Here is a 22,043-nt window from a genome sequence, read left to right as displayed (position 1 = left end):
CAACAAACCTAATGTGGTTCGTCTGCTACTTGGGATTATATAGGGATGACATTTTGCCATTTTAATCTAAACTTGAATGAGGTAATGAAAAACAAACACAGGTCTCTTTGCTATATGGAGCCCTGTTTTTTACAGGATTTAATTGTATGGTTCTCTAGTATTGTAGTATTATTATTATTATTTAGCTGGTGACCAATATTGAGCTTAGTTCGTATTAACTGTGTTCTGAGTCACAGACCTAACATGTCATTAGTAACGTTTAAAACACTTTTGGTGGCTTTTACAGAACACAATGATATTGGAGTTCCTGTAAATCAGTCTTAGAATGTATTATGAGACAGGAATACATTCCAAGTTTGAAATTCTATAATAAACAATATTCATTTTGTTGAAGTGAAATGAAAAAAATTACTTGTTTTAAAAAATTGTAAAAAATAAAAAAAACGGAAAAGTGGTGCGTGCATATGTATTCACCCCCTTTGCTATGAAGCCCCTAAATTAGATCTGGTGCAACCAATTACCTTCAGAAGTCACATAATTAGTTAAATAAAGTCCACCTGTGTGCAATCTAAGTTTCACATGATCTGTCACATGATCTCAGTATATATACACCTGTTCTGAGTGGCCCCAGAGTCTGCAACACCATTGGCCATCAAGGAAAACACTATATCTGGCACAAACATAACATCTCTCATCACCCCGAGAACACCATCCCCACAGTGAAGCATGGTGGTGGCAGCATCATGATGTTTTTCATTGGCAGGGACTGGGAAACTGGTCAGAATTGAAGGAATGATGGATGGCGCTATATACAGGGAAATTCTTGAGGGAAACCTGTTTCAGTCTTCCAGAGATTTGAAACTGGGACGGAGGTTCACTTCCCGGTGAATAGTTATGCACGCTCAAGTTTTCTTTTTTTGTTTTTGTCTTATTTCTTGTTTTTCACAAAAAATATCTTCAAAGTGGTAGGCATGTTGTGTAAATCAATTTTAATTCCAGGTTAACAAAATAGGAAAAATGCCAAGAGGGGTGAATACTTTCGCAAGGCACTGTCCATTAATGAAAGAATATTCAAATAAATAGGTGTCTGGATTAAACTGAATACAAAATATATATGAATGTACTCCCACAAACAAATATAGTATTCTTTTTAAGTGTTAAACCTTGCTAACTGTCCCAAAGGAGAGTATATCTTTAGAGTTTATACATATATTACTTCTATATCACTTTATTAACAAAGGATTATAAAATTCTAATTATATATTTTAATTTCTTCTTGTTATGTTAGTTCCGCAAGCAGGGTGTGGTATTTGTAAACAGGAACTCAGTGGTGGCCTGGATTAAAGTGACATGAAAGAGAAATGTGAAGCCCATTTTCAACAGGGCTTATAGCACTCATAATCATAGTGATTCCTTTTTCCAAATATTTTCCCTCTGCAAGCAATGTGAGTAAGTGCTGTACTGTTGTGTTTTTTTTCAATTGGGTATGCAGTGGCAACTTCCCAAAAATCCCAAGCTCAAACACTGTGAGGTCTCTAATATCGCCTTTGTTTTTCTGCTGGGCTACTAAAGACAAAGGCCTTCCATCGTGTGAGGAAACGGAGAGATAAGCATTCGAAACCATTTTCGAGTGAAAATGACAAGAAATGTACCGTCCTTTGACAGTGATTGGAAAATGCAACATGTCCCCACAAGTTTACTGGGGCTTCTGGTAGTTTACGTAGAAACATGCTTTTTTTCCCAATTGGGACATTCCTGAACTCCAGAATTGCAGTTGATTGGACGGCAGGGGGTGAGAACTTGACATTAGTGATGGAAAGACAGAGTTCTTGGTTAAAGCAGCAAATGCTTCTAAGTAACATTTTAACTGACTAACCGTTGATTAAAATTAAAACAAACATATAGAAAGCAATTACTTTTATGGTTAGTAGAAGTTGTTGTTGGATTCTACTCGCCACAGTCTGTGCCACCTGATTTTATGATTTATCGGAATGTATCATTTCAGATAATTGTAATTCTTCATATTCGGGGAGGGAAAACACAAAAGTCTAGCATTACAAAACCTATGGCAGGTGTTATTTTGCATAGTTTTATACAAGAAAACCATAACACAGTATTTAAAAAAATGTTAAATCTGAGGAAAGGTGGTTTCTGCAATAGTGTGTCTATATTCCTTTCTGAGGGGAATGATGTATTGTTGATACTCTGAATGTGAGGAAACATAGGAATTGCTCAAAACAGTCCCACAAGCACGGATGTTTACTTTTGACACATGTGTGTTTAAAAACAACCTGCAAATATTTAGCACAGAAAGCTCTGCAATCAACCCAGTGATGTAGTAGGATACGATATAAATTGGGACCTTATCTGTAGCTATGTGCGTAGCTTCTGTGTACACTGTTGGCAAACAAAATCATATGAAAAGTCTGAAGGAGGTAATTTTTTGTATGAGACACAAGACAGCAATAGTCTGATAAGACTGTGTGTGTGTGTGTGTGTGGAGGGGGGTTACAACTAAAATAAATATAAAATTGGTCAGGTATTAAGTATCCCCTTATCTGTTTTTGAAAATGTATTACTTTACATTACATTCAAACCATCACATAGTAAATCAATGATTAGATCCAGTGAGACCCTTAGGCACAGAGACTGTCAGTGTGATTTAACCAAAACAGTACATTTGTATGATTAAAGATGCAGTACATGTTTATATGATACACTTTATATAAACCCTTGGAAAGGAATTGATGAAGTGATCTAGAATTATTTTATTTGTGTCTTGTTGCTGTATGCCAAGCTACCTTGCCAAGAACATATAATGCCAGGCCTTCTTCCTGTGCTTTCTTAATTGTTAGTCTTCAAATTGTTGAGAAATTGCTAAAGAAAATCAATGGTATTTTACTTAACTCTGTGATAGCTGGGATATACATAGAGAAACACAGAGAGAAATAATCTAAAATACTTAGAAGTATGATCCATCACTTGTTAGAAAGTTTTCCTAACCCAGTGAAGTATTTTAAACAGGAAATAACACTTTTATACACATTCAGTGCTACTTGAGGGAACAGCGCCAAAAGAGTGCAATCACTGAGGTTTGAAAACAGAAACAGAAGGTTTTTTTTAGGCAAGTCAAGAATTGAGCAATTTTTATATATGTACTATTGTTATTGAAAATGCTACAAGTAGTTAATATTGTGCTTACTCTCTTTGTTACAATTATACAAACAAACTCTGGGAACAAACAGCCCTAGCTACCTGGATCACTCAACAAGTTAAATACAAACTGGCCAACTCCCATGTGGTGCAATGTAATATTGTCCTCTGTCCCCATGAGTGCAGTTCTGTTCCTTTTCCATCTCAGATCAGTGACTGAAAGGAGATGTTTACCTTTACAATTTCCTGCCTCTTTCTTGTTTATTTTTTTTACCATGGTCAGATGGCTTACTTGTATTTCCTCCTGTGAACCATAGTTTTCTTTCCGATTCAACTTCACAGTGAATATCACACTGGCCGTGTGGCATTCTGCATATAAGAATGATTTTAAAAGCCTATATGAAGAAACGACTGACCACCCTAACTTTGCAATTGAGATAACTCATTACCAGTCCCTCTCCAGTGTGGTCCGCTCTCTATGTTTCTTATTCTGTACAAATTGAGCTCCTAAATATCAATTATCAATTATCAATTATCAAACCTAGATATAATACAATATATTCACACCAACAAGGAGTGTTTGATAGGGACTGTCCTTTATGATACTTGATATATTTGATGATGGAGTATTGACTCATTTTAGGTCTTTCTCTAATTGTCTTATCTTGGTCAACCATGCGAAAAGAAAACAGAAAACACATTAAATACCACGCACAGTCATCTGTCACCCATTAAATCTGTTTGTACCCAAAGGGCATGTAAATAAGAATCCATATCCACCATAGTGTGTCCTGCACATACGTGTCTAGATTGCCCCTGTGTAATTAAAGACACTTGCTGAGCATGTGTTAATTTTACTACAGGCAACAAACAGCATGTAATGTGAGAACAAATGGGTTTTCATTTCTAAAATGTTTTCTTACAAATTCAATGTGTAATGCTGGGGGGTGTTTAATATATTTATTTTGCTCAGTGTTAAAGTTAAAACTTGCACTTCCAAAATAATAAACAACACTGACTGTACTGCCTGTACTACAAGTATTCAAATGGATGGTTCTACCAAATTAAATAACGGGGCAAAGAAGATAAATCCTATATATTTATTTTCATATTCATCACACACACACACACACACACACACACACAGACAAATAAATGCCCTCTAGGAAGTTAATAATGGACTGTCAGTGTGGTATGTCTTATGTGCTAAAGTTTTTACTGTATTCATTGTATAATGCTAGGCTGATACTAAGGTCTCTGTAGGTACCAAACTAAAGGGAATGTGCAGCTTCAAGGACATGTTCTAACAGGGCTGCGAGGCACATAAAAACTGCAGGTGTGGTCGACATTAAATGGATTCCAAGAATATCTATTGACCTGTGGCTACATGTCTGAGGTGGGAGTCTCTTTGAATGTGTCTGCTGTTCACTAGGAAAAGCTTCCTCAAATCTGGAAAATACGAAACAAAACAAGTGACAAATTATTATAAGGGCATGGCATACGCTCTTTAAGTAAAAGTTTATGTTTGCAAATCTTACATGTGATATGATAATCCTTGATCTCTATTAATTCTTGTTGATTTGAGCAAGGGGTTTATATATGCATCTTGTCTGCAATCAGGCTGTGAAACCCATTGCTGTGGAATACTTTTTTCATCACATCATTTTTTTCTTATCTCCTTGTGCACCTATGCTGATAATACAACCATTTTAGTTAAAGATAAGGTGAAGACAAATACATATAAACTAATCAATTACTGTAGTATTTTTTCTGTATTTTGTTTAAATACATCATGATAATACACATAATAAATACAAAAAGTGACTTTGGTTAATTCCTAATATTAAAAACAGAGAAATTCTCCAGATTTCTTGTTGATGTGTAATTTCAGTGGAGTGTTCTGGGGACTTCAGAATTAATATTGGATATACTATACATGGTAATAGTCCATGGTAAAAACAGTATTTTACCATACTTCTATTCCAATCATTCCATTTCAGTAGCACAAGTGATTGTTTCTCCAATACGTTTAAAAGAAGAAAAAAAACTTAAATACAGGACTGTCACGTATAGCCCCATAAAAATGACATTCTTAGTCATTAGTGCTCTCTGCTGGTGAACTAGAGAAGACATGCCAGCTTCTCCAACCTTGACCATATTCAAAACTTCAATGTACTTACACAAACTGCCAGTGATAACTTAGGAAGCATTTGTTGTGTAGTGTTTGATTACACGTAGGTTTGGTCAAGGGTCTTTTTGATAGCAAATATTATCAGCTGAATCTCTACTCTGATTCAAAGTGGCCCAAAACGTCTTGTCAGTTAGCTTTAGAAAATACTATAAACAGCAAAGTCAAGACCTTAAGTCATGCTTGTGTTTGAAGGTATTTGAAGCCCTCTCAGGAAAGTAATGGTACAGGAAATATTGATCCACAGAGAAGCATCTTCATACTAGATTATCTTAAAAAGTACACTGAATAGTTCAGTGCTGTGTGTGTGTGTTACAACAATGTAAACTAGATGGCAAAATTTCCCTGATCAAATGTGTGTATCCTGTTTTGCATATGGACCACAATATAAATACAAAAATCTGAATATTCTGTAGCAGTCTGTAAACCCATTCCAAGGTATCTTTAATAGGGGCATATGAAATCCATTATATGAATTATATAGATTTCATTTTTTATTTGAAACATCCATACTGCCAGTTAAAACAAGGATGGCAATTACTGAGGGTAACAACTAAGTAATATTCAAAACTTTGTATTACACAAATAAAATACCAATAAAAGCCATTATTAGCCCTAACAACACCCATGACCACAGCACTAGCCAACACCAAAGTTTGAAGCTAAACCCATTATGCAACTACATCCACCAGATTAACTCAGTAGAAAAGCAATTGTAACCCTTTTGAACTCTGCATTTGCTGCAACTGTAAACTAAATTAGACAAAAGATTGCTCTAAAACAACATACAATTCATTTCCGGAGAAGGTGATGTTTTCTTTCTCCACTTTATGAATCAAAGTAATTTTTTCAGACACTAGAGGGAGCCTATCCCTAAGAGTGAGAAACTATATTTGATGGGGATTTATTTGTTTATTTATTTATTTATTTATTTGAGAAGTTCCAAATACATTTCTTGAGGAACCTTGTGTATATATATATATATATATATATATATATATATATATATATATATATATATATATATATATATATATATATATATATATATATTAAATTACTAATGTACATTATTATTTCCCATTTGAAATGTTGCCTTCCAATCTGTATGATTAACCTAGTAACTGTCTGAAAGCGATGACAAATATATAAAATGTGGTAGTTTAATTGTATCCTGTACATAAAAAAATAAAATAAAATAAGAAACTTTTTAAAACCTCTTTAAATTTGATATTTGTAATTGTGTTTTGCAATGTGTGTCTAGGTATATAAAAGTGTTATGTTAGTATATATTAATGCTTTTTAAAAATTATCATTATTATTTATAATATTTGAAATCTGGAAAGGAAATGAGACTCAGTCTGTCTGACAGTAATATACCATTCTCTCCCTATATATGGCTAAAAGTTAACACTGATACACCCAATTAAAGCCTCATAAGTGCAGTTATTAGTGCACTCAACAGTTCAGAACAAGTTCTTGAAGTTAGAAAAATAAAGTATGTAAGCTGAGAAAGTAGAAGTGAACACTGCACTAGTGTATGCTAGAGGAAATATACAATTTGTATTAAGAAAAATTAAAGCATATATCTTTTTTATGTGGCATTTATAGGAGTTTGCAGAGACCCTGTACAGTTAAATCCTTTAAAGTAATTTTTCCCCCCTATTCCTCCGCTTGGAACTCTTTAGTTTTTTCCAGTCTTCAATAAAACTTGATCCATCGGGTTTCACCTGTCGCTCTCATTATTCTGTCTAATGTGCTGTCTGTGCACTGTCCTGTATCGACCTCATTTTTACATTGTCAAGATGAAATATCTAAAAAGCATCTGCCCTTTTGAGTTCTCTACACAGAACCATTCACTGCTATATACACTTTTGATGTGTAATGCCACAATGAATCCATGCCATCATATAAATCTTTTTGAGGAATTTACTGATTAACCTTTTACTTTCCATTATTTTCTGATGTCTGTCCAGATTGAGTCTATTTAAGTCTATTTATACTTTTTTAAGGGTTAACCTTAAATTGTTGATTGTTGACGCTGATAGCACCTTTTTCTTTATACCTAACAAAACCAAGACAGAGACTGGAGCCAGATGAGTGTTCTTGTTTCCTAGCCAGTTTCTCTTCTACCCTGGGAATCCATTAAGAGCAGTTATGACCAGAGGATCACACCTGCTGTGAGAAGGGTCATAATTGGGGGGGAGTATTGTTACACTATAAGGCAAGTCAACCCCTCACAATTTGACCTCCTCAGTCCTTTGTGTAGCAAAAATGAGCAGGAAACTGTAGCAGCCTAGCCTTAAAAACTCTACTTTTGAGTTAAAAGTAATGAAAAAACACACAAAGTCTGAAGACTTGTTACTTGCTCAACCATAATGAGTTCCTAGTTATTAAGTGTTAAATTACTGCTCTGACTGGTTGCCAATAAATATTACAGTCAGTTTTACTTTTATACACTTGAAGGCTTGCCCGCCCCGATAAGCTATACAAACACTTTGTTTCCACCTGCTGCTGAAGGGGATCAGACACAATGGACATCTACGTCTTTCACATGCGAGCTAATAAAAGCATAGTAACATTTTTGTTTTGTTTATTACTATTTTCTCTCCATTAGAAATACACTTTTCCCATTAGAAATCAAACACAGCCAATTGTAGAATGCTTTTGTTTTTTGCAAGTAGAAGCCTTGCAAATGGCATAACAAATATGAGATAGGTCAAGTCAAAAAGGAATATTTCAAATTGGTTTAATGGCAGTAATGAACCCAAGCATCAGAACATAGGGGAGAGGATCAGCAAGGGCACTGCTGACAAAGCATTATATTCATATCAGTAAAGTAAAGGTAACCATTCCAGTAACCAAACCCTCCTTCCAAAAATCACAGTAAAGAAAGAGAAAAATTTCTGACAGATATAAAGTTAGGTCCATAAATATTTCGACAGTGACACAATTTTCATACATTTAGCCCTGTATGCCACCACAATGGATTTGAAAGGAAACAATCAAGATTTGCTTTAAGTGTAGACTTTCATCTTTAATTTGAGGGTAGTTACATTCAAATTGGGTGAACAGTGTAGGAATTACACCCATTTTTATATGTGGTCTCCCCAATTTTAGGTGCTCAAAAGTGATTGGACAAACTAACATAATCATGAATTAATTGTGAGTTTCAATACTGGTTGCAAATCCTTTGCAGTCAATGACTGCCTGAAGTCTGGAACCCATAGACATCACCAGATGCTGGGTTTCTTCCCTGGTGATGCTCTGCCAGGCCTGCACTGCAGCTGTCTTTAGTTCCTGCTTGTTTTTGGGGCGTATAGACAATGTCCCGAAGCATACTGCGAAAGCTACCCAAGACATTTTTAAGGCAAAGAAGTGGAATGTGGAACTTGCTGAAGGCAAAATGCAGTGCAGGCCTGGCAGGGCATCACCAGGGAAGAAACCCAGCATCTGGTGACGTCTATGGGTTCCAGACTTCAGGCAGTCATTGACTGCAAAGGATTTGCAACCAGTATTGAAACTCACAATTTAATTCATGATTATGTTAGTTTGTCCAATCACTTTTGAGCCCCTAAAATTTGAGGTATCACAAAAAAAAATGGGTGCAATTCCTACACCATTCACCCAAATTGGATGTAACTACCCTCAAATTAAAGATGAAAGTCTACACTTAAAGCACATATTGATTGTTTCCTTTCAAATCCATTGTGGTGGCGCACAGAGCCAAAATGATGACAATTGTGTCACTGTCCAAATATGTATGGACCTAACTGTACTTATACCTTGATACATGAAGTATGTCTAAACTGACGAATAAAAGTTTCACAATGTAAGATATATGTAACTCAGTTAAATGTAATAATGGTTGGAGAACAATGATGAACCTATTATATTTTTTAACAGCATGTTGACATGCTTTGAATAAAGTTATATGTGTTTATAAAAGTTAAATTTTATATTTTAACTTTTCTACAAGGCAGAGTGATTGAAATACGTTTGAAAACCAATTTCAATCCATTGATTTTATAAACCTTACTTTGCGAAGCTTGCAGTTACCCAGGGTGTTAAAAGTAGCATGGTCTCTGGTGCAATAGGGCTCATTGGCCCACATTATCATGTGTTCCAAAGCTTCATCTATTACACATTCCCCACACTGTAGGGGTTCCCATTTAATTATTTTCTTCCTATTTTTTGGTAAGGATACACATTTCTCAAAAGTTCAATGACTGGTAATCCTTGCTAGCAGACAGCAGTTCCCAGTTTGACCTGGAGTCTCAGCTGTCAGCTGGTTGGGAAGAATTGGGAGGAAGTGGGGGTGGGGGCGCTATCTGGGGGGTGGTGATTGTTCCTAGGAATTTTCCATTCAGCCATTTAAAACAATTGAGCACAGTGTAAAGGTTGCTGGAAGCTATAGCGGCAGTAGAGAAAAACTTGGCTTCTGAAAGTTGAAGGGATGCCCTTGTTTGATTGCACATTTAATGTGTCAAATACATTTTTGAATTTCATTTTAATAGGTTTGCTCCCATAAATAACTTACAATTCAACTATTGGGTTAAAACAGCCACACATATAGTTGGTTGTATACATATAACATTTGTAATATATGTATAATACCCTAGGTTACAGATTGCACATCTGTATCACTCTTTTGCTGACATCCTTTCATGGTTTGAAATCAGTGTTAATGTTAATGAATTCCAAACTATACACATTCTAATTACAAATAAATGGAATAAATGTCCTTTAGGAAAATGAAAGCGTAGGAAAGCACACTATTAGTATATTACTAAGTATAGAGTTATTATTCTTAAATGTGCCGTACTTTAGATGACCTATACGTAATCTAGAGCACGCTTAAAGGAGAGTTGTTTTTTCCCCCCACTTCAAAATGTCACTCAATCGTCACGGCTACCCCTTTAAGAACCCGCAGTAGCGAACGCTCCCGTCTAGAGTTTCACGCTTTTTCCCTCAATTGACTCCCATCCTCTTCTCTGGACTCCGCTAATCATCCTGGCGTGCTTCACCACACGGGGCTTATAGGGATCTCATGCTGGAAGGGACTGCGAGCACAACTGCAAGGCTGCCACAGCGACACAAGATGGATTTAAACGCGGTTTTCCCAGGGATAGCAGTGCTGCTGTGGTGGACCTCTGCCACAGCCTCTCTAGAGCCCTTCGACCTGCTGTATGAGAGCGGGGTGGAAGCCTTCTACAGGACGGACTATGAACGTGTGGTCTACTACATGGAGGAAGCGCTCAGCAGCTGCTCTGAGCTCCGCCAGACCAAAGTGCGATGCCGGCTCAAGTGCAGGGATCAGCATCCCTTTGATGCAGCCCAGGCGGACCTGCACTTCTTCGAGGCCGTGCTCAAGAGGGCTTCTTGTTTGAATGAGTGCATGGAGAAGAAAGTGGGCTCGCAGTCCATGCACCGAGTCAGCGATGATGTCATTCAGGACTTCCAGCGGAGGATCCCCTACAACTTTCTGCAGCTGGCTTACTACAAGGTAAGGGGGCTGCACACAGCTCGGTATAGGGGACATCCAGGATGAAAGGATGCTGCGACTGTGTGCACCAGGGCAGCAGCATTGCTCAGTGTCCCACATCCACACCTGCTCTAGTTCATGTGTTTTGGCCGGCCACTCTACATGCCTTTGCAAAAACAAGAGTGATCAAAATCCAGCACATTTAGGGTTTCAGTTTCTCGGTTTGAATGAGCAGGTCTTTGAACTACATTTTTTTAGATGCTAAGACAATATGCAACACTGATTCTAAAAAGTAAGTTTTGTGTTCATCATTGTTTTTTTTTTTTCCTCCCTCTCCCATTGAACCTCAGTTTATCATTTCTAAATCATTACTAACTTTGATGTTCTTTTTAAAATGTATTTTCTTACATCTACTATATGTGTTGTAAGATGCCAATATGAGGCTGTGAAGTTAATAGCAAACACACCACTCATTAGTTTCACATGCACACGTGTTTGCTCAAGCAAATTGGAAATGCTTTTATTTTGCCCAGTGGTTTGGAGAGAATGGATTTTTGGATCTGAACAGGAAGTGTGTCTGTGTTTTTAGCCGTTTTATGCCAGATGGGCTTGTGTCAGTTCTTTGTTGTGTGTGACCCTGTTCTCAGAGGTCTCTAAGCCGTGTTAATATTTAAACAGCCCCCACTGTGTCGGTTGCTTGGCCCTGGTCCAGTCTGTGCAACCTGTGTGATGTGAAGACGTGTCACTGTCATTGCAGTATTTGGACATCAAGTAGTCACTGTCAGAAAAGTAACTATCCCTATTTTTGCCACTGAACAACTTCACAAGTTCTTGCACGAGCTACACCTGGATCTCGGTGAAGGATAGATTAAGGAAGTGATTTAACCACACTTCTGACATTAGGTAACAACACAATTTCTTCTTAATGCTGGTAGTAAGGTCTCAAATATAATGTGACTTTTCAACCCCCTTTTATCCCCTTACTGGCAGTCTGAATTACTACTCTCGGGATAAACCATCCCGTATGCTCAACATCTAGAGGGTTGCCTTCCTTGTGTTCAAGGCCAGGTATTTGATGTTTGCTTGTAATGGCAGGGGTTCTCTCGAATGTGCCAAGCCTTGGCAGATAACTTAATAGGCTTGGATTTGCCTGCCAGCTTCTTCATCAATGAAACATTTTCCTCTATTCTTGGTTGTGTAAGGTGCCTGGCTACAGAGTGCCAAACACAGAAAAAGGTGAATTCTGCATGCCTGCGGTACTGCAATGTGTCATTTACAAAACCTTGATATGTCTTACACAAAGGTCATCCCAGAAAACATTTGTTTTCCTTCTTCTTCTTCTCTTCTCTCAACCTAACGAACCGTTTATGACATGAAACAAGAATACCAGTATAGTTTTTACAAGGTATATATATCAGTAGAAAATGCTGGAACTTGGTGGTCAGTCCACTATAAAAATGTTGTTCAAGTAGGACGCATGCAAATTCCCCATAGCACAACCTAATAGAGAAGTTTTCTATGAGTATTGTCCGACAGACTCCCTGCATTTAAATATCCCACACTATATATTTTGTACTGTAGAGTGATGGCAATAGGATAGAGACTTATTTTTTGTTACATGAATCGGAGCTTGATGATGTTGGGGATCTAGTGGTGAAATTTTGGAACGTAAAGAAAAACTAAAGACTGAATGGGTGAATGAACAACATTCCTCCCTGCTTCATCATAGCAATCACTTATGATTCAGTGTGTCCAACAGATGTTTTTTTAGGGAAATTCCTGCAGTTTTCCCCCCACCGATAAACTCTATCTGGCAAAGGGCCAAAATAAAAGCACAGTTTGAGTTGTAGATATTCATATACGCCTACACCCCTAAACTGAAAACCATCAATCCATTCTGTGAGTATTAAAGCTTGCCTAAAATATAGTGTTGCTTACATTACTGTCATCATTTTCGTGAACCCATCCCAAACTCTGTCGAACTGAGACAGCAGGGACAGTGAAGGAGCAAAGCAAGCAAAGTTATTTCATAAAGCTGACTTCTAATTTATTAAATGTTTAAAAAAAAAATAAAAAAAAATAAAAGGATTTTGTGGTATAAGATATTCAAAACAAACCTGAATTGTCTAAAATCGATTCAGAATTACAGGGTCAGGCCGGTTGTCAACCCTAATAACTGTAGCATCTAATATACTTTGGGGAAATCCAAGAGAGGGAGTTGTGTGCTGTCTTTCATGGTGTGCTCAGAAAAAGAGTGTATTCTGCTCTTAAAGCAGAGTGAACATCAAGTGAACATCTGGAAATCAATAGAACTCTATTCTACCTCCCATTACTGTTTTGGTTCATGTTGTTCTTTGATTTTTCTCCCTTGCGTACTTGCCTTGACTTTCTTGGGAATACTTTATGGCCTTGTTTTCATTATGCTCATGCATGGCCATTTAGTATTTTTCCAGCAAGACGAAACAAACTAGAGCTGTATAGTTTTCTCTGACTCATTGTGTAAGTCAACAGAGGTGTATCATTAAAGAAAAGTCCCTGTAGGCTAAGGTAGTTTTGCCCTGAGATCACTCCTAATACAGCACCATTGGAGTCAACCAGTTAAGACATTTCCTTGCTACTAAGTTTGCCTTTGAAAGTGATTTAGGTTTACATGCCTAAACATTGAGAAAAGGAGAGTTGGTGAAATTAAACCAAGATTACTCACCCACAATTATCATTATAAATCAATATCCTCAAAGGGTATGCAAATATGGTGACTGCCAGTACGGGCCTAGTATTGCTGGTGTCAAGCTGGTGATTGCCTAATTCGTGGAAGTGTCAAAACTGTCTACCTGCCTATTTTGAAGTACTTCTAAAACCATTAGTATCTCTACTGACAGTTTCTTGGCAATTTGTGTATGGAATCAAAGCATAAACATTTGGTATTGCCTGTGTTGTGGTCCCAATCAAAATATAATTATTAATTGTGAAATCAATAGTATTCTGAAACTTGTCCAGAATGTGAAAATAAATTGCAGCCGTCAGGCATGTACTTTTTGTAAAAATAAATAACATTCCTCTACTATTTAACATTCCACTGAACGCCAGCCTTCCACCCTCCTGAGCACAATGCAGAGCTTTGGCTTGGTAGCAAAACCTACAGGCTCTAACTGTTTTGAGAGCTGAGTTGGTACATATAGCCTAAATTTGCCTGTCATTTATTTAGGTAAATATTTTGCTTTCCTGTTGTGGCTTGTTTGCTCTCCTTTAGAAAAGCACTTTATGTGGATGTAAAAGACTGGTATTGTGCAGCAATTGGATTGGACCCAGGTAGCCTCCATTACATTACTGTGTTTTCTGATGGCCTTTACTGGCTCCACAGCCAAACCACAGCAGGATCAAAGCAGCTCAATGATCAGCCCATTCTGAGAAACAGCATCAGCAAGGATCAGCTGATCACAGTGCCGGGGTCCTGGAAGTGATAGGCTAGTTGATGATGTCTGAACCTGTACAATTAAACATTTTTATTTACAGGACTCCCCCCACCTCAAAAATAAAAACATGCTTATGATCTGAATGATCAAGTAGATTTACTTCAAAGTTTAACTATGCCTCATCCTTGTCCTTTGATAAATGTCAGTAAATGGACAGAAAAAAATGTTTACATTATGAAATCATTGAAAGGCTGTTGCATTCCATAATCCATCATTTGTTTAGTTTTATTTTCATAATTACTATGATCTACAACAATTTGCTAGATATGCTCTGCTTTAAACTTAAATAATAAATAATAATACAATTTATCATTATTATTCTTATCTTATATGACACTAATTCATTATTTGTTTATTGATGTGCTTGTTAATTTGGTGTTTAACAGGTTTTCCATCTGAGTTTCTTATGCAAATAATATTTGGATTTATACCAAACAATCCCTGGGACTAGCAAAAGTTAGTGATGAGGCGTGCATTAAATAGCTCATGCTGACCAGAGTTGCCAGCTTAAAATAATTTCCAGTGGAAGATTTTTATTCACATTCTTGAGATGTGCAGTTTCCAGTAATAATTGACAGAATGGCACCATCTGTCTATTGGCCTGATGCAATTAGCCTGCTTTAATGGACTGCAGTCAACTGAGATGTCTGTTTCCATTTTTATATTCCTCTGTCATTCACTGGAATGTTGAATGCTGGGTCAGATTGGAAAATATTTTTTATTACATTTTTTTAAATTAAATTTTGTATACTAATTGTTAGTTCTTGTCATTGGTAGTAATGCTCAATTTTGATTACAAGAATGTCTTAAATGACTTATTCTGATTTTCTTTTTTCTTTTCTTTGCTTTTGCAATATGAATGTCTGCAATTCTCCTTCACATCCAATCCCTTCAAGTGGTGTATGTATTTTTTTTCCTCTAGAATAATTTAAAAAGATATTCAAGATTGTATTTGTTGACTTTGGGCTAAGGTAAATGTCTTTTTTAGTTCATCCAGACAATATGGTAATGTCCCTTTATACTGTATTTCTGCATGACTGAGTTTGAACGGATAACAGCACAGCAGGAATGTGAAGGTGTTTCTATCTGAATTGGTTGTTGACATTTAAAAATATATAAAGTGTCTGTACAGCGAGCGAAAAGTAACCAGACTCAAAAAAACATGGTATGGCTACATTCTAGCTTCAGCTCTCAAAATGTTGTTTTTGGTAATTTTCCCTTGTCACAACTGAAAACAAATAACAGGGCTGTATATTGAGAGATATTTCAATATATATTGGACAAGGAAGTATTTTAGATTTATAATTAAACTTAGGTTTAAAATGTCACTTTATCAAGTTTCCGTATCTGTTTACCTAAAAACTGCTGGAAATAGATACATTTGCAACCTCTTTGCAACTTAACAATATAGAGATTGCATCTATATAAATCACCTAAACAATAGTTCCAAGTAAGCTATTTTCCTTCTCCAGACAGTTTTCAAAATCTTAGTCGGCCCTGGTATTAGCTAGTAAAGAAACAGACTCCTGGGTATATTTGGCAGCATACAGTTTTAGTGGAAAAAACGGCAGCTGCCAAGTGAGCATCTGTTTTATTTTTTGACAAACGACCGTCTGCTGAGAGTTGGAACAGCACTTGGATGTCCCAGTTTGCGTAATGAGTGTGGTTCTTTAGAATTAATTGTATCTTTTTTTCTTTTCAATTTTCAATAGTAGTACGTTTACACACAAAATAGTTAACCCTCAGTCTGTTTGAAGATGCAGTCGACTGATGGAGACATTGTGACTGCTCCGTTTTGAATATTTCCAAAGGAGCAGGCTATACCCGCACTGGTCAACATTATTTATCGGCAAAATTCTATTTGTGATCATGGATCGTAGAAGAAGGTGTTCTTTATACACCTGGTTACAATTTGATTAAACCAGTTCCAATCTAGATGGAATTTGAATAATAATAATAATAAAAAAAAAGTACATACAAAAAATGATAAAAAGATACGATATGTAATAAAATAAAAATGTTCCACTATTGTGTCCAGTCAAGTGGGGGGGAAGTCTGTTCCAGCAGGGATGTTTATTACCTTCACAGCTGCTTCATTACAAACTGTTGACTGGCGTTTGTGCAAGTGCTTTACCGAGCCAGACTGAAATGGGTTCCTGTTCTTGAATACAAACAAAGAGCACACCTGGGGGATGAACAGGGGGTGTGGAGTTGGGCTCCCATTCATTCTCTCTGTAGTAGGCATGCTTCTGTAGGAGCACAACACCTGCACTGTGGTGTAGCTGTGCGCTGAACCACCATATGCATTACGTGATATCTTGCACACTGGTTTCAGCAATTCAGTCCGATTCACTTATCTGGATTGTTTGGTCCTGTTATGTTTTCTAATTATAACAGCAGTTCCACACACTGCTTGTCGCCGAGTCTGCTCCAATCTGCGTCATAGTTTGTGTTGCTGAAGTATGTACAGGAAGTCCGATCCAGAAATATTATATTATTGTTCTTGGTGGGAGACGGGAAGAAGTGTACGGTTTCAAATCCTGGACATAAAAATATGCGATCAGCTGTCTCTCTTGTGGTTTAATTGAATAACTCATCTTTGGGTAGGCCTAAGTCCCTGTGCATGGGAAATAAGTGTTGTGTTTTTGTTTGCATCAGCCCTGGCCATCTTTTTAAATGAGAAGACATACACATTGTCACTCTGCCGAGGAATAGTTTGACTCTGGATATAAGAAATGACTTTTAAGACGTTTTCTAGCCCACAATCTTGATCTGTAGATTTACAGCTACAGGGGGGCCATCAGCGCCTGTGTCTCTCCCCTTTTGATTGGAAACATACATCGTCCCAGTGGGCCGTTTCTGATTTAATCGCATTCTTGCTGAATTGTTACCAGTCTGTACTAAGTTAGTTCCCTTTTACAATGTAATCTCTGAGAAAATAATATGATTTTAAACTATTTTAGAGAAGGTTACTTTTATATTGCATTACATAGCAGTTGAACTTCATTATTATGAAGGGTGACATGTTGTCCTACTATAGTAGGATTGATACAAACATCTAAAAGGCCTAAACATCAGAATTAAAAAAAACGATTTCATTTATTTCAACTTTCTTTCTTGGATCGAAGATGTAGTCTACAACAAGTACCGTTTATAATCTATTCCTTACAATCAAATTCCTATTTAATCAACTATGTCAGGGACATTCATATATTTCAGACTAAATTGTAGTTTTGTGGCATGCTGATAATGCTTCCTCACCACCAGAAAATCCCATTCAACAAGTTAACTCTTTCCTGTTAAGTCCACATTTCAGAGGTTGATGCAGACAAACATTGTTGACTTTTGCTCTGATCACTAGAGCTGATTCAAGACAGCAAGAAGCCTGAGATCAAAACCAAGACTACGGAGCAACACCTTTAGAACATGTCCACACTGGCCAATCTCCCTAGTTCAAAAGAAAGCGAGTCTCCTTGTTCGCCCACTGAGAAATAACACTCATCTGTCATGAAGCTACCAGCTTAGAAACCATGTGTGTTTATTTCTGCTTTAATGTGGGAGAGTTTGTGCACAGGTCGTAACCTAAAGAACAAGTGCTGGGGTTCTCGGAAATACAGTCGCCACATAATTTAGCTTTAGGTGTCTAACTAACATACTTGTGGTTTCTTTTCTGTCTTTATTTACTTCAGGGCTATGTTATTAAAGTTCAGTGCACTTACATTCAAGATGTCATGAATGCACAGAGCTACACGTATATTGGTGGAAATAAAAGGATTTTATGATGACATTTTGGCAGTGAACAACCCCAATTCCATGTATTTATAGTGTTTAGCTATAAATATCTGCTTTCTAACGCACACCCCTAGCATTCGTTGTTTCGCATCCCATCTCTACCTCAGTCACCGCCTCTGCAGCAGCTCCTTGACTCATTCCCCAGTGGCGGGGGGCAGGGGTCCTATGCCAGGCTGTCATTCCCCTCAGCCAAGTGAGTGGGCTGGCAGTGATTTTGCAAACGGGGAATTACCTCAGGCGTGTGATTCCAATACCCAGTACTGGTCACATCCAATTTTGCTTTGTAATAATTTTAAGTGCTTGCCTTGTCTGCAATTATTTTTTTTCCTTTTACCAATGACAAGTGCTTACATTGCAAAGAAGGTAAATCTCATATTGTCTGTGTATTCAGTTATTTCTTTTGACCTCCAATCAAGACTTTCAAAACCTGTGAGTGCAAAAGTGAGTTGCTCAACTTGGGCTGTGTCAATATCTCATAAATGTAGTCAGTAGGGCATTACAATTGGCACACTGTTTCTGTAAAAGCAGATTCAGGTTATTGTGATTTTCTGTGAAAGTTCATCATCGTGCCCACTTTAATTTGGTTGTATGATGCAGAGGCCAGACTTATAGCATCTGAATTTTGGTTGGCATGAAAGTACACTTTGAACATGGGCTTTTTCTACTGATTTATTGGTGCAAAAATCCAGTGATTTCTTTGCCAATAGCCTTAAATATTTTGTTTATGCAATATGAGGATCTAAATGATTAATCTTATTATCACATTTCCTTCTACTCTTGTGCCAGGTAATACATCTCAATGGAATACACTGGAATATGTACTAATTTCAGGCATAGATTGGGGACAGTCTTACCACTGACCTTGGAATAACCTAACAAAGACTTTTCACTATCTAGACATCTGTTTCAAATTTTACTCATTTTCTGTAAATTATTATTAATGGCAATAATAAGTGAAGCCTAGCTGCTTAAATTTTAAGTCTTGAAACTTAATAACTCCATATAATGAGTCAATGAATATTTTATCAGTGGATTATTTTATTTTATTCAAGTTTACATTTTGCATTATTTAAGATTTAAGTCCTGTAGTAGTGTTGTCACAATCTAACACCACAGTCCTGACTTGCACAAAACATATTTTCTCTTGGACACTGAACAATACTCGGGTTGAATTCATTGTCTCCATATCTTCAAAATGATCTTTCAGCTGTCGCCTATACGTCTCAAGTGTTTCCCTGAATTGCCAGGACAAGTCAACTGTTCATAAAGAAGCCTATTATTCTGAAATGTCTTTGGCTTGCAGGTACAAAAGCCTAATGCAAGCTGTATTGTGTCAAAGAGGCTTTTGGGGAATGATAAGAATAACGGATGCAAGCATGTGAGCTGATGATGCCTTTGTCAGTCAACGTTCTTTTGCTGAGAGACATCATTCATCTTTCTACCTCTTGTGAGAGCATTCCCCAATATCCCCACATGGTTACACATCTGTGCCTTGTTGTAAACGGAGCCTTCAGAATCAACACAATGTCTCTGCCCTTCTCTTCCGCATTTAGAAATGATTTCAGTATGTGTGATTGTTTTCTATCTAGACTTCAGGTTAGGCATAGCGATTAACTTGTAAGGCCACATGCTGTCCTCTTTGGGTCATTTGCTACATGGGTCAAAGGTCATTGAAGTTAATAATCCACCACAGTCGCTTTCAGGAGCAGCTTATATTCAGACATTGGTCTGTCCATGAAGCTGCTGTCTGTCAGACATCACCGCAGCAGCAGAAATGTCAATTGTTGGTAGCCTTATCACAGAATCCTGCACAAATACAAGCTGACAACATGAAACCGAGGACAGTGATACAAGTCGAAGAATGTGTCAGGGTGTGTACTGTGAAAATAAGTGCCCTTCATAACAAAACCTGGTGATGTAAAAGGCTATAATTTTCAGAAACCTGATAATTGACCCTTAAATGAGTATCGGCTCCTAGGAGTAACAGACAAAAGACATTTCCCTATTGTGTTAGGCTACAACAGTTCCTTTAAACCCTATGATATGTGATAAGATCCCATTTTAGGGGGATATAGCTGCAGGCAGGCGGTGTCATCTCTGTTTAGCCTCTAATTCACTGCAGCTGCTTAGCACCCTTAATGGGGAGATGATGTGTGTATTTGGAAAGTATGGTTACATGGTTAAATAAATATGTGTCTTGAAGTCAGACCTCCTGAGCAGACGGTTGTTTCCTTTCTGCGTGGTGAGGACCCGTTTCTACTACTGCCGAGTGCAGCTGCCTGTTTGTTTCATCCTGGGTTTGGAAATCTGGAGGGCAGGGGGAGGGGGGAGCAAACATGGGGAGGAGGTTTTTTTCCTGAGACTTCGAGGTTCCATTTAAACAGAGACACGACCCTGAAACCCGAACGGCGGAGCTTAAAACCTTGTGATTGATGATGCCTGTTAATTCCAGGATATATATGTGCTTTAATACATATATTTTTAAAGCTCATTTTACAACTGCTGCCTGTACTAAATCAGCCTTATTTACTGAACTCTTAAGATGCCCTTAATCTATTTGTTTTACGACCCTTATGTAAACAGGATTTCATTCTGACGTAATGCCAAGATTAACTTCCATTTTAAATAAAGCAGGGGGTCTTTAAAACTTCACAAATTCCTCAAAGAAATACGGTCACCTCTTGTGCAGTGACAGGAAGTGCACAAACACACAGTAAGATGATTTCCGCTCCTTCCCTTTTGGAATTCAGTAGTGATATGGGGTCTCTTCCTTGGGTGAATACAATTTGCTTAATTTTGATATTTTCTGCCAAAGCTGAAGGTGTTCACAATGAAATCACAGTCATTCCGAGCTGTTGCTCTGCTGTGAATATTCCAGCCTCATTAAGATTCTATGTCTACTGTTGTACAACTCCCAGGAGATCTACATTGCAGTTTCATTGCTAAAAGATCTGGGGTTTTGTTTCTCAGATAGATTATGGAAAGAAGATGTTAATGTATCGGGTCGTATATATAGAGAATAGATGCAGGGATGTGTAGAGGGTCATCAGTAGTACTCTGTCAAAGTTAATATTGAAACAGTTGACAGATGTTAAAAAAGCCCAAGCTAACACTGCCATAAACTCATGAAGCAGACATCAGGTCGATTTCACAGGCATCAAGTTCAGTAATCCATCTTCTACACATTTATAAAAGTTGACTGTGCTAGAAAGAAATGTTTCTCTAGTAAAAATAAAAGAATTAGAAACAACTGCTACTTCAATGAAATCTCCCTTATGTGGAATGGGCTTTAAGTTTCACATACCTTTTGTGGCATTTGGGCTATAGGTTGCTTGTAATTATTGCACATCTATTCAGTTTACTGTAGCTAGTAACTTCCCTGTGTAATTACCCCTCTGTGCTAAACACCACCATGTGTGAATACACACTAGAATCTGTGGGAGCCAACACATTAGGTAAACAAGTGGTCTTGTTTACAGTCACATTCGTGTATACATGCTCTGGAGTTTAAGCTACTAAATTTGAATTATTCTAACTAATATGTTCTCGCTACATTGCTTTTATACTTGTTGTTGTTGGAAAAGCTCCTAGTTCATCTCTGTTATGATTTCTTTTTTGGAGAGGTGTTAAATGCATGATTTGATATAGCTGGGATTTAAACATCCAGATGCGGATTGTTTAATCTGCAAAAAGCAGACTGAAACATTCTTGATTTAAGGTTATTTGATCTGAAAAATAACAGCTTTTGCACATCTGTCTCTGTTCAAGGCCAAATTTCTCTGACCTATGTTCGTTCTTAATAAGAATGTACAGTTTTGCAGCTTTCTGTATGAAGGCAGTGCATTGAATTTCTTTTATTATTTTGATGCCAGAGTTATTTTGCTGATTGTAACATTTCAGATTGCGGTACTATGCAGTAGTTGGATAATGTACACAGATAACCCAAGTGACT

The 22,043-nt window shown here is 37.2% G+C and overlaps 1 protein-coding gene across 1 annotated transcript in view; it reads left to right on the top strand.

The window, feature by feature from the left end:
• Window positions 1-10,295: 10,295 nt before the first annotated feature.
• The window catches only part of p3h2 (prolyl 3-hydroxylase 2), a 54,583-nt gene continuing 42,835 nt past the window's right edge, over window positions 10,296-22,043 (top strand). The window contains exon 1 of the mRNA XM_066709190.1: window positions 10,296-10,847. Within this exon, the coding sequence (XP_066565287.1) occupies window positions 10,392-10,847 (456 nt within the window). The 5' untranslated portion in view covers window positions 10,296-10,391. The remainder of the gene's footprint in view (window positions 10,848-22,043) is intronic.

Source organism: Amia ocellicauda, chromosome 7 (genome assembly GCF_036373705.1).
Source record: "Amia ocellicauda isolate fAmiCal2 chromosome 7, fAmiCal2.hap1, whole genome shotgun sequence".
Classification (NCBI taxonomy): Eukaryota; Metazoa; Chordata; class Actinopteri; order Amiiformes; family Amiidae; genus Amia; species Amia ocellicauda.
This window is presented reverse-complemented; position numbering and strand designations above follow the sequence as displayed.